General features: G+C 36.1%; 1 protein-coding gene across 1 annotated transcript in view; it reads right to left on the minus strand.

The window, feature by feature from the left end:
• The window catches only part of LOC104727726 (aconitate hydratase 3, mitochondrial-like), an 8,299-nt gene extending 6,550 nt beyond the window's left edge, over window positions 1-1,749 (minus strand). The window contains exons 1-6 of the mRNA XM_019231786.1: window positions 1,283-1,749; window positions 983-1,087; window positions 723-883; window positions 520-612; window positions 254-439; window positions 6-157 (exon numbers count right to left, since the gene is read on the minus strand). Coding sequence (XP_019087331.1) covers window positions 6-157; window positions 254-439; window positions 520-612; window positions 723-883; window positions 983-1,087; window positions 1,283-1,583 — 998 coding nt within the window. The 5' untranslated portion in view covers window positions 1,584-1,749. The remainder of the gene's footprint in view (window positions 1-5; window positions 158-253; window positions 440-519; window positions 613-722; window positions 884-982; window positions 1,088-1,282) is intronic.

The raw sequence follows: 13,878 nt of genomic DNA on the forward strand, positions 1-13,878 counted from the left end.
CAAGCATTGCTGCCTCTGCCTCAATTCCTCCAACACCCCACCCAGCGACTCCTAATCCATCAATCATGGTTGTGTGGGAGTCAGTTCCAACAACGCTATCAGGGTAGAGAAATCCGTTCGAGTTGAAAACAACACGTCCAAGGTATTCCAAGTTGACCTGAGTGTCAAATAATAACAATCAGAACAGAACCATCAGACAGCAATATGGGATTCACATGTTTTATCTTAATATAATGAAAGTGTCATCATGTACCTGATGGACAATCCCAGACCCAGGAGGAACGACAAGCATGTTTTGGAAGGCCGTTGAACCCCACTTAAGGAACGCAAATCTTTCTTTGTTCCTCTTGAATTCAAGCTCCTCATTTTTCAATGCGGCATCTTCTGATCTTGCAAAGTCAACTTGGACTGAGTGATCAACGACAAGATCAACAGGAACCTAGACATGTACTGGAAAATATGAGAACTACTAGACCAAACATATTACAACGCAAAAACGATAAAGAAGAGTTCACTAACCAAGGGGTTAATCTTGTTAGGATCACTACCAAGACTCTTCACTGCATCCCTCATAGAAGCAAGATCAACTAGAGCTGGTACACCTGTGAAGTCCTGAACAAGAAAAATAAAAGTTAGCATAGTGCTGGCTTAATCTATACCGTTCTTAGTTGACTGGAGAGAGGTTCTAGTATAAAAGTAAAGAAAAAAATAAAGCTACAAACCTGTAAAATAACACGGGCTGGCTTGAAGGAGATCTCAACCTGCTTAGTAGATGTATTCTCCCAGTCAAGGATTTTCTCAACGTCATCCTTTGTAACTTGATAGTTGTCACAATTACGAATTGCTGATTCCAATAGTATCCTTACAGAGTATGGCAGCTTATCTACATACATTATCACGAGAAAAAAAAGGTGTCAACTTCACCAGAAAAATCCCATTACAAGAAAACAGATTTAAGGAAGACTCGATCAAGGAACCATACCAACTCTTGGATCGTTTAAAGCTGGTAACGAGTAGTACTGTCCATACTCTCCACCACCAGGTTTAGGTAGACTTGTCAAAATATCCTTGTAGGCATGCTCAGAAGCTGCGTTTATTTTTTCCATACCAAAACTATTAGAATTTACATAATCATAACAAAATGTTCATCTAATAGGTGATTCTCGTGTTTCAACTGATCCAGTCTAAAACGAAATCGATCTAAGAAGGATTCTTGTAATACAAGTTAAAGAGCAAATCATTCTTATAGAAACAAAAGAAAGCAAAGCAAAACAGAACATACCAATGGTTGCGTATTTCCTCTCAAATTTCTCCATCACCGGAGCAGAGTTCCTAGATTGAGCACGAAGGCTAGCAGGATATCTCCAGCTCCCACCATGGCTCCACCGCGTCGAAGCAGAGCAAACGCGAAACGAGCGGAGAGCCGACGAGAAGCTCTTAGATCGGTTCGTCGTCTGATTGAGAACGGACGTGGCGGATGGAGAAGAAACCGAAGCTGTTTCGGTAGAAGCGATCTTCGTGATGGAAGAAGAAAGCCTCGACAGCGAGGCAGAACGCACGCCGGAAGTGGCGCGTCGATACATGGCGGCAAATCAAAACAGTTGAAGAGATTGGGGAAATGTCTCCGAAGGAAGGAAGAAGGATCAAATTGAAACGAAGAAGATCGTGGAAGGAACGAAGGTGAGAGAGAGAGAGAGATAGAGATGATCTTATTCGTCAAGCTTCTTCTCGATTAAGAGAGATTTAACAGAACCTTCTCCAAGGACACACTCACTAAATATATACAAATGCCAAGGGCCAGGTCAGATGTGTCTCTTTTTAACCATTGGATCAATTCTAGACGCGCAAATGGACGGCCTGTGATTCTCTTTGGAATGTTGACCATTTTATATTCAATTATTTTAAAAAGATAAATAATAATAGCTTGCAAATTATTAAAAAAAAAACATATTTTTATATACTAAAAGGTACTAGACCAACGTGAGAGAACATTCGAATAATTGGCTTTTTGCCTTTGGGGACGATGGGGAATATTTTCTTTTTCCAGAAAGTAAATTTCTTTCACAAATTAATCTACACAGTAAACATTAGTACTTAACCCAAACCAGAATAAAATTTAGAACTACACTTATTTTTGGTAATACTACTACGTTTTGATTGGCTGGTGTGTCTGGATCAAACCAAGTAGGACTTCTCCTCTGATGTTTTTATTAACTTTTTTTTGTTTAACTCCTAATAAATAAAAGTCAACGAGGAAAAACAAAGGGAGAGCTAGGCTCTTCTTCAGCTACGAAGGACAAAGGCAAAGAAAAGTCTCAAGGACTATGCCAAGAGACAAACACCCTAAAATAAAACAAAGCACACCAAGATGGCTTCTCATTTTGACTCTTCTATGTCCTCAATGACAGCGTCAATTCAAAGGCCACAAATTTAGAGTCCTCAAAAGATCTTTTGTATATGATGATCCATCTGTAAGAGTCAAACCAATCAGTTTGTGTTAGAGTACAACAAACAAATAATTAGGACAAAAAGAAAATCTGCTGGTATTTTATCTGCGTTTAAGATGGTGGCTGCCATGTCCCGGGCCTAAAAGATAATCCAGACCCTGATGGTTCTGTTGTCCTGCATCATCAACATCACCATTAGTTTGGTTCAATTTAAGCATACCAAACACAATACATAAGTTCATGTTCATTGCAGTAGAGTCTACCGAATCAGTATAGCTATCCTAAAAATAGATCAGAATGAAGAATCAAAATTGATTCTAAGAAATGAGCCAAACAAAAAAAGGGCTAGAGACTACTCAATAAAAAAAAAGTACTTAAGGACTATCCGGTGAGATATTTGAGAGTTGTTTAACTTGAGTTACGAGAGTACGAATGTTATGAATGCTTTTTATGGAAATACTGAAGCCAGCTAGACATACTTTGGTTCGAGTGGTTCTGCAATCTGCAGTTACTATCTCGGGTTCATGTTCCTTGATCCTGTAAAAGAAATGTGAGGACATTTGGTTATGGTGTTCTTGTGAAAGATGCTGTGTTTTGCATCCAGAAAAACATAGAATGTAAAAAGATTTTACACAATTAGTGCGGAGATATTATAAATCCTGATGATTCACCTTGATTTATCTGCTTCTTCACTAGCTTTCTCTGGTTTATCACCTTAAAGAATTAACAAACAAGACATAACAGTCAGTCTTACTTCCACCAGTTTGTGGTAGAATAATTAATAATAAGCTCTTTATTGTTAAATAGGAAAACTAGTAACTGTAGTAATCTCAGCCCTTAAATCAACAAATGACGCAAAATGAACAATTCTTATTTCCCTTCAAAAAGGAAATGCAGGAAATCCCTTATTTACCATCAAAACTTCACCATAATCACAGACTTTACAAATCAAATGCACAAGATGTTTCCGGATGAAGTTCAAAAAACTACTATAATCATAAGTGCAATAGATACACGCTGAAAAAGAATCAACAACTTTCCCTCAGAAGCATTTTGTGTCACACAAACAGTGTAATTTCTAAAGAAAATTTAGGAAGACAGCTTTAGCTCTAAATCTAATGCAACGAAGTGTTTCAGAAAACGGGAGAATATGAAACCTAAGAAGTTAGTCTTCAGCACTCTATGGTGACTCCCTAAATCTATTAAAACCAGAGAAAAATATAATACCTTCTGAATCCGGTGGAAAATGGCGAACAAAGTTTGTCAAATCTGGAATATCAACTTTAGCTTTACACAGAGAGTGACAAGGGACTGAAGGCAAAACGAAAACAGTAAATATTTGCAGATAAAAAATCAAATACATAAGACACAAGAAAAGATAAAAGTTATTTTTAGTAATTTTTAAACACAAGGAAGGTTCCAAAAATCAAGTACTCAAAGTCATAAACGAGCAGGGATCATAAAATGAGAGACTAGTATAGAAAAGGAATGGTGAGATATTTAAAATGATAGAAAAGTACTGCAATAATGCATTAATAATCTGAAAAACCTACGAGCAACACTAGGCTTCATACACAAGCTCACGACGCCTTGCTTCAAGTTGAGCCATTTCCTGAGACCAGTAAGAAAACACCAACATCAGACCAGATACTGAAGTTACAAACCCACGACCAAGACTTATGTCATATGAGATGAAACCATTATTAAAAAAAAACCCAACCTTATGAGTTTGTAAGAAGATTTACCACCAGGAATAGAGGTTGGGTCCTCCTCTCCATCACTGGAAACTGGAAAGTAGAAAGAAGCACATCAGAACATCTTGCTGCTGCTGCACAAATGGATTCCACAGGAGTCTTACTAAGAGCATACAAAACAGGTTCATGTACCAGTGCTCGGTACACAGGATCACACGTAGACAAATCACATAGTCCTCTTTTCAACATCTCTGATTAGTCCAATTTCCTAAACAATGGAAACAAAACCCGGAATTAAATTCATATCTCACGAATCAAAACAGTTTCTAAATGCATTTACTTCACTGCAACAAACACACACACACACGAAAGGCAAAATAATTCAGCAATTTGCAAAATAGACCAGCGAACTTGGATGTTTAAATGAAAAATTCGTAAGATTGGAAAAAAAAAAAAAAGGAATTCAAAGGTAAGAGGTTCGAAGAACAATACTCAAATGAAAAAGTACTTTTTTACCAATCCCTTGCCTACTCCGATGAAACTATTGCCTCTTACTAGTGATACAATCCTACAAAATCACTCCCGTAGCCTCGACATAGCTTCTCCCGCCGATTAACTTCTTCGTATGATCCAAAAACTGAACACAAGAGACGCTCCCAAATTGTTCCCCCGATCGAGTCTGTGGCTCCGTCGGGCTTGGATTAAAGAAGACTTGATTTTTTTTTCCCGCCAATTAACCATTAGAATACCGGTAAAATAACCTTAACCACCAATTTAAACCGAAATTTTAATACTTTACCCAGTAATAAGATTAAACCGATCGGCTACATAAATCGGTTTAGAATCCAATTGAATGAACCACCGGTTAAAAGGATACGGTTATCAACAACAACAAAAGTTCATCGCGAAAGTTCCAAATGACCGTTAAGGTTTGTTGGGTTGTTTGTTAGGAGTAGTAGAGAGAGAATGGGAGAAGAGTCGGTTATAAATACGAGTGCGTACGTGTTAAGATTACTATAATCCTCTGCAAAATTTTCATTTTCTCCGATACAACAAAGATTCACGAAAGATGGCTCGCGGTGGAGATCGTCGTCATAGTCGTCGTCGTCAAGGAGCTGCGCCTCGTGATCACGAACGTCTCCGTCGTCGTGAGGATGGCAACGACCGAGCTTGGAATGAGGTTCTTGACGCTACGTTCAGAGTTCGACTTAAGGCTTTAGGCGCCCTCGCCGTACTCCTTCTTCTTGTCGCCAAGGTTTACACACGAATCGGCTTCGGACTCGACTCTCCCGCGGCGGTTTGGGCGGCGTACGCAGGTGTCATCGGATCTCTATCTTCCGTAGGCGCAACTTTGTTTGTTCCGAGGGAAGCGTTGGGAGGATTGGTCACGATCGGCTTAGTCTTCATCTTCTTCTCACTCGTTTCTCTGGTTTGCGTCTTTCTCACTCGGTAAACGCGATTTCGTCTCCCAATACAATACCATCTACGTTACGATTCCATCTTCTCCTCTTCTTAGTCTTGGTGATCTTGCAGTACGCACTCCCAAAGATCTTTGTGCTTTTACAAGATTTCAGTTTATTTCGTGTGTTTTACTTTACTGATTTGGGTTGATAAATAATAGATTCATCCCTTTGTGTTTTTTTCCATTTTCTTGATGTTTAGGGTTTTGGTTCTCCGATCTTTGTAACAGTTTTTGAGTGCGATTCTTAATTTCCCGGTTATCCGGAGAGGCTACTCCTCGTATTCTAAATTTGTTTCCAACTTGTTATAGAGCTGATTAAAGGTTTTACGGAGCAAATCGGTGAGCTTAAGATTGTGGAATTTTCGTTTTAATTAAAAAAAACTAAAGAAACTAGTTTTTGGATAAAGAAAAGAAAAGAATCTTATTAACTTCCAAAATTTTAAAAACTAAAACCAAAAACACATACGAAAAAGAAAAAAAAATTTGAATTAAAACAAAACAAAAATCATAGCTACTCGTCTTTCACCACCGGTCGAGTCGTCCTCCACCGGTCAAACGCTATGTAACCAAGGGCGAACATGAAAAACACAATCGCCACAACCCACAGCAGTGGGTAACCAAAGACTTGATATGTGCAATAGAATGGTACTGGTAGCTTCACTTCGTACCAGATGCAGTACACCAACGGTGCAGCTAGTACAATCGTTTGCATGGTCAACAGTCGACTCATCCGGGCCAGTTCCTTGCGTTGTTTCATACAGTATTCTGCGTCGTATATATCCTCATTCACCTGCAATTTTGTTTTGTTGATATATATATATATATACGTCTTTGTTAGAGTGTTGAGTTGAGCCTATAGGGTTACAAACCAAATTATCGACTCTTGTTTAACCAAACTCCCAAGCATGGAATAAAAATTAAATCTAGCTAGTAAACAAGATGATATACACAAAACCTGATAAGTTATTACCATGATAAGACCAACGCAAACAAAACTAACAATCAAGAGAATATTCAATCTCTATTTTAAATTGAAGAAACAGACCTCATGCAATGATATCTCAATATCTAATTTATAATGACGAAACGACATGTCTACCAGTTAACCTACGATGATAATTCACGGCAAGAAAATCAAAACTCACGTTAAATTTCAGGAAACTAAAAAGGTAACTAATGGGCTCCCCAAACTGATCAATGTGATAAACAACAAAAAAATTGGCATATATTCCAGCTAATAATAGAGTTAAACAATTGAAGAGGAAATAAAATAAGACCTCATCCTCAGACTCATCCTCAGTCTCATCCTCAGAATGTAAAAGCTCATCCTCAGACTCGGACAGTAAGGGTTGATCAAGAAGAATCTCTGCATCTGCAACCATTATCACAAACTCGGAGATCCAACGTCCGATTTAATATTTTCGTAGCTGAAAGAAAAAAAGTAAGAATCAGGAACAAGAACAACCTCACGTGTCTCAAAGCTGGAAAATAAAAAGAGACAACAATCACAAAATTTACATGAAGATATTAGGGTTTAAGAAAGAACGAGTTTTCTAGGCTGAGCTATGTTTCTTTCCTTGTGTATGCGTATATATACCTCTTCCAATGGGCCTTCGAAATAGATTTCGGCCCAAACTGTTTTTTATTTAGCGAGGATTTGTGTATGATTGAGCTCTCATAAAACATATACAAAAAATTGTATTGAAAAAATATAAAGTCACGTGCAAGTCATGCTCAGAGTAGTGAAGGTCACATCATGGCTACATCAATTAACCGTTGGATGGAGTCAAGACTCTGGAACGGACGGCTTATAATCCACTGTGGATCGTTGACCAAGTTCAAATGGCCGTTAAGGTTCGTTGGGTTGTTTGTTAGTAGAGAGAATGAGAGAAAGAGTCGGTTATAAATATAATAAATACAGTGTAATTGTGTGTTAAGATTCTCAAATACTAATCCTCTTAAAAAATTACTAATCCATACTCTGCAAATATTTCATTTTTATCCGATGCAACAAGATTCACGAAAGACGCCTCGCCGCGGAAACAAAGGTGGAGATCGTCGTCGTCAACGAGCTGCGGCTCGTGATCACGAGCGTCTCCGTCGTCGTGAAGATGGCAACGACCGAGCTTGGAATAAGGTTCTTGAAAGTACGATTGGACTTCGAGTTAAGGCTTTAGGCGCCCTCGCCGTACTCCTTCTTCTCGTCGCCAAGGTTTACACACGAATCGGCTTCGGACTCGACTCTCCCGTGGCGGTTTGGGAGGATTGGTCACGATCGGCTTAGTCTTCTTCTTCGTCACACTCATCTCTCTGGTTTTCGTCTCTCTTACTCATCAGTAAACACGGTTTCATTATCCCGATATCATCGACGTTGCGATTCATCTTCAATTCTCTCTGGTTTTGTGCTTTTATGGATTGTTATAAGTCGTCTTCGAAACGCGCTCTAGTTCAAGATTTCAGTTTTTTCGTGTTTCATAGATTCGATCCTTTGTGCTTTTTTCGTGATGTAAATCGAAATCTTTTTTCCATTTTCTTGATGTTTAGGGTTTTGCTTATCCGATCTTTGTAACAGTTTTTGAGTGGGATTCTTAATTTCCCGGTTATCCGGAGAGGCTACTCCTCGTATTCTAAATTTGTTTCCAACTTGTTATAGAAGTGATGATGACCGGATTAAAGGTTTTACGGAGCAAATCAGTGAGCTTAAAACTAAGGAAACTAGTTTTTGGCTAATTAAGGTTTTCCTATTTCATTTCAAAGAGAAAAGAAAAAAAAAAGTGTAATTAACTTCCAAAAAATATAAAAACTAAAACCAAAAAACACATACGGAAAAGAAAAAGAAAAAAGTTAATTAAAACAAAATAAAGATCATAGCTAGTCTTCTTTCACCACCGGTCGAGTCGTCCTCCACCAGTCAAACTCAAACTCTGAGTAAAGGGAGAAGATGAAAAGCACAATCGCCACAACCCACAGCAGTTGGTAACCAAAGACTAGATATGTGCAATTGAATGGTACTGGTGGTAGCTTCACTCCGTATAAGATGCAGTACACCATCGTTGCAGCTAGTACAATCGCATTCATGGTCAACAGTAGTCGACACATCTGGACCAGTTCCTTGCGTTGTTTCATTAAGTATTCTGCGTCGTATATATCCTCATTCACCTGCGATTTTGTTTTGTTGATATCAAGAGAAAGTTTTCTCAGCTTCTTCTAATAACATGACACCTGGCTTCTTATATAGCTGACACATGTCCTCATTCTCAATTTAATTCAAAACTATGGGTTAAAAAAACTTAAATAGATCTATCTCAATTCTCTAGCCAACAAGACATAAACTCATTTCAATTTTAATTCAAAACTATGGAGCAAAAAAACCAAAGAAACCAAAAAAATAGGCTTTTTCCCTAGCCAAAATGACTAATTAAAAAAGTTAAATATATTTTCTTTCGTCTCCACGCCTCTCTGCTTCTACGAACTTGGCATCATTTCCAAGCATCAACTACATAATCAAAGAAAGTATTAATGTTTTACTTATAGTTGGTTGTCCCTCATTTCTTACATCATCATCAATTTTATCACCTCCTTTATTCCTCTTTGATGATCTAATTGGTTAAAAATCACATTATTTATTATATAGAAGTACCCAGATTTATCTTCCTCTACCAAATCTTTAATTTTTTTTTTAATTTAGTATTATTTCATAGCAAGAATCTCTAAAGTGTACTTCTGTTAAAGAAAAAGTAATCTATTTTACAAAAATCTATTTATTCTATTTTGTTTTTACGGTTTATTAAATTTTCACTTATTTTTTTATCGCAACCGGAACTTTATTACTTAACTATTTTTATCGGTTTCACATGTTAATATTTACGATATATTAAACTATAATAAAGTAGAGTTGTGAGAAATTGTCATTTGGCACCCTTCAATTTTTTTAAACATGTGTCATTTTTTTCAATTTTAATGAAATAAAAAATACATTATTGCTAATCTAAAACTAAATTGTTTACACACATTAATTTGGGACATTTTATTTGTTCAATTTTTTTATATTTATATTTAATTCTCTCAATCAATTACCTTTATGACATTATGGATGGACGTTTTGTTTTGTTCAAACTGTTCATGTTGCAATAATGCATATGACCAAATTAATTACAATTAATATGCTTTATAACTGTATTTATTGCCATGAATGTGATTTTTCAGAATAATGTGTCAATGAAATTCCTTACAAACTTCAAACAATGTTTAGCTATATGTCTTTCTTTTCCCATCATTTCCCATGATATTTTTTCTTAATATTTTTTTTATGAAGTTTTTTTTATTAAAACATGATGTCTTGCAATATGATAATTAACATATTAATTTCTCTAGGACTATTTGAAGAAATCGTTTACAAAGCCAGGTCAATGTTTTTTATTTTTGGTATCAGAGTCTTGTCAATAATTATTAGCCTCTTTCAAAGGATTATGTTTTATTATAGTCATGATTTAAAGTTTTTTCATTGTTTTGTAATGTGATTTTTTTAACTTTCAAACTATAGTCGGAAGTCTTAAGTGATGAAGATGAGTCTAATGCTTGACTCCTAAAGCGCAATCTCTTTGACTTTGAACATTCACTCATAATATTATAGTTATAAGTCCCTTAGATTTCTCCTCTTAAGTCCTCTGATCTTCAACTACGATATATTTCTAAGTTTATGTTTTGTAAATTTGCTTTGTTTTTTATTTTTAAAAGTTCTTTATCCCCATTACAAAAAAAAAAAGCTACTTTGCATATGTGATAAAAAGATTGAACCTAATTTTACCGTGTAATACATATATAAATGGTCAAAAGATCACATATTTCTTTATGCCTCTTTGGAACCACTTCCCAAAATTTACAACATCCTTTTGCATTAAACGGAAAAACATTACAAAGACCTATTGTAAAATTTCAATATATATATATATACACATATTGTAATCTCAATACTTTCATCAAAGACATAAGTCAATCATTAAAAGTGGTCTAAACTATAGTAGATTAACCTGTACAAAAGCAAAACTATTTTTATATCGCATTAGTATTGTTTGAGTTGCCAATCATACCTCATGTCTATTTTCCTGTAACCCTTACTCTATTTGTCATTATGCCGAAAAAAATTTAAATCATTTCCAATGGTTATCTATATTTTTATATTTTACATTTAGGGTATATTTTTGAAGAGATATGGTTTAGTATTTAGAGTATAAGATTGAAAGCATGATGCTATTTTAGTATTTTTAGAATTTAGAAATGATTTGCTAAATTTAAAACCAAAACTTATTTTTATGCAATATGTGAAAATTGTCCTTCTTTTAACACACTTCATAATTATAAACTTGTAAATGTATGAATTTAAATTCTTTTCAAGGCATATATAAATAATATCATGAACATTTCATGTATAATTTAATAAATTTTTATTTTACATACAAAATATTTGATTTTATAACCCACGCATCGCGTGGATAACTTTCTAGTACATATATATTTTTAGTTAGAGTTGATTTTGAGCCTATAGGGTTACGTGCAAACCAAATTATCCACTAATTCTTGTTTTACCAAACTCCCAAGCATGGAATAAAAATTAAATCTAGTAAACAAGATGATATATACAAAACCTGAAAAGTTATTACCACGATAAGACTAGAACAAAAAAAACTAACAAGCAAGAGAATATTCAATCTCTATTTTAATTGGAAGAAACAAACCTCATGCAATTAATATCTAATGACGAAACGATATATATGTCTATACCAGTTAATCTACGATGATAATTCACGCCAAGAAAATCAAAACTCACGTTAAAATTCAGGAAAACAAAAATGTAACTCATGGACTCCCCAAACTCAATGTGATAAACAAAAAAAAATTGGCATCTATATATCTAGCTAGCATCTAGCTAATAACAGAGTTAAACAAAGAGAGATGAAATAAAATAAGACCTCATCCTCAGAGTCATCCTCAGAATGTAAGAGTTCATCCTCAGAATGTAAGAGCCCATCCTTATCCTCAGACTCAGACAGTAAGGGTTGATCAAGAAGAATCTCTCCATCAGCAACCATTATCACAAACTCGGAGATCTAACGTACGCTTAAATATTCTCGTAGCTGAAAGAGGAAAGGTAAGAATCAGGAACAAGAACAACCTCACGAATCTCAAAAAATGGAAAATAAAAAAATAGACAACAATCACAAAATTTACATGTAGATTTTAGGGTTTAAGAGGGAACGAGTTTTTTAGGCTGAGCTATGTTTCCTTCCTTATAATATGTATGCGTGCGTAAACAATATATCATACATCTCTTACAATGGGCCTGCGTAATAGATTTCGGCCCAAATTGTTTTAATTTAGCGAGGGTTTGTGTATGATGGAGCTCTCATAAAACATGCATATGTACATGATGAAGAAGCTTAACTGCTTAAGCATAAGATATTATGATTTGTAACCCACATCTTAGTTTTTGACGGTCTTTTTTTCTTAACGTAGTAATCTTGACTAACAAATTTGTGTATTAAGTAGTAGCCGATGGTTTGTCCTCGTTTCCAAAGTTGTTTGACAAAGAAACTTTCAGTTGGATTCTCAGGGTTCCAAAACCCTAGACACGTCGGTTTAGTTTCTGGATAACTCTTAAAATTTCGGTTTAAATTGGGTTCTAGATTTTCCGGCTTTATCTTAAGGAAAAAAAAAAAAAATAATTGGATTTTCCGGTCCTCTATGGGGAAAAAGACGATAAAAAAAACTTTACCAAACAAAAAGAAATAAGCAAGAAAAAAGATAAAGTCACGTGCAAGTCATGCGTATTCATAGTCTGGCTCAGATTAGTGAAGGTCACATGCATCAATTAACCGTTGGATTGGAGTCAAGACTCTAGAACGGACGGCTTATAATCCAGTGTGGATCGTTGACCAAGTTCAAATGGCCGTTAAGGTTCGTTGGGTTGTTTGTTAGTAGAGAGAATGAGAGAAGAGTCGGTTATAAATATAATAGATACAGTGTAATTGTGTGTTAAGACTCCCCAAATACTAATCCTCTTGAAAAAATCACTAATCCTCTGCAAATTTTTCATTTTCTCCAATACAACAAGATTCACGAGAGATGCCTCGCCGCGGAAACAACGGTGGAGATCGTCGTCGTCGAGGAGCTGCGCCTGGTGATCACGAACGTCGTCGTCGTCGTGAGGATGGCAACGACCGAGCTTGGAATCAGGTTCTTAAAACTGAAAGTATATTTGTTACTGGTTGTTAGACTGAGTATGTTGATGCAACAGAGACGAGTGTGCAAAGTCTTGTTGTTCAACAAGGAGCTGTTGTGTTATGCAAGATGAAAACTAAACATGGACGAATCAGGCTTGGATTGAAAATGATGTGGCGTGATTCTATTGGAGCCGTGAAGTTTCCTTGAGTGGCTATCAAGATACTCTTGAATAAAGAAAATAAGATTGCGAGAATATTTGGAGCTTAGGGTTTTTGTCTCGAGTATATATAGATGGCAGTCGTGACAAAGATAGGTTGCGCGTCTAGGGTTTATCGAGAGAGGCACACATGTGTGTGACGTTGCCATATTAAGAAGATGAAAAGATCTTTTGATGGTTTTGTTGTGAAGCTATACTCGTCGGAGAAGACAATAGAGTAGTAGTTTCTTTCATTGTAATTCTAGAAAAGAGTGGTGGATGCCATATAGCAATTGTAGGTTGCGGTATTTTCTAGTGGATGATTTCTGGACTAGGTCCCGGGGATGTAGGTTGTTAACCGAACTTCGTTAACAAACTCTCTGTGTCACTTTACTTTATGCACTTGCAATCTCATTACACACCCTCATCATACATATTGATAGTTCTAGCACACATATGTTTTTTACAATTGGTAGCAGAGCGGGAAACCGACTTGAGTCTGTAGTCTCTAACAGGTTAGATCCTGGATGTGTGGCTAGAAGGAGAACATAGAAGCGAATGGTGAAGTCTTTTGTTGAGTTCTTCTGGAATTGAAGACTCATAGTCGAAGAAGTTACAGAGACAGAGATCGTTTATCTTAGAGGGGATAAATCATGAAGCGTAGTCAAATTCTGGAAAGAGTGGTACAACAGAAGGTCTCTGTTGCACCAACCAGGAACTCCCTCTTACTGAAAAGGAGTTGTTTGAGAGGAAACTGAGAAATCTTCAAGAAAAGTATGGTTTAGAAAAGAAAAGATCGACAAGCTTAAAAAGGGAGTTGAATGAGAATCACAAAAAAAAAAAAAAAAAAAAAAAAAA

Source organism: Camelina sativa, chromosome 11 (genome assembly GCF_000633955.1).
Source record: "Camelina sativa cultivar DH55 chromosome 11, Cs, whole genome shotgun sequence".
Taxonomy (NCBI): domain Eukaryota; kingdom Viridiplantae; phylum Streptophyta; class Magnoliopsida; order Brassicales; family Brassicaceae; genus Camelina; species Camelina sativa.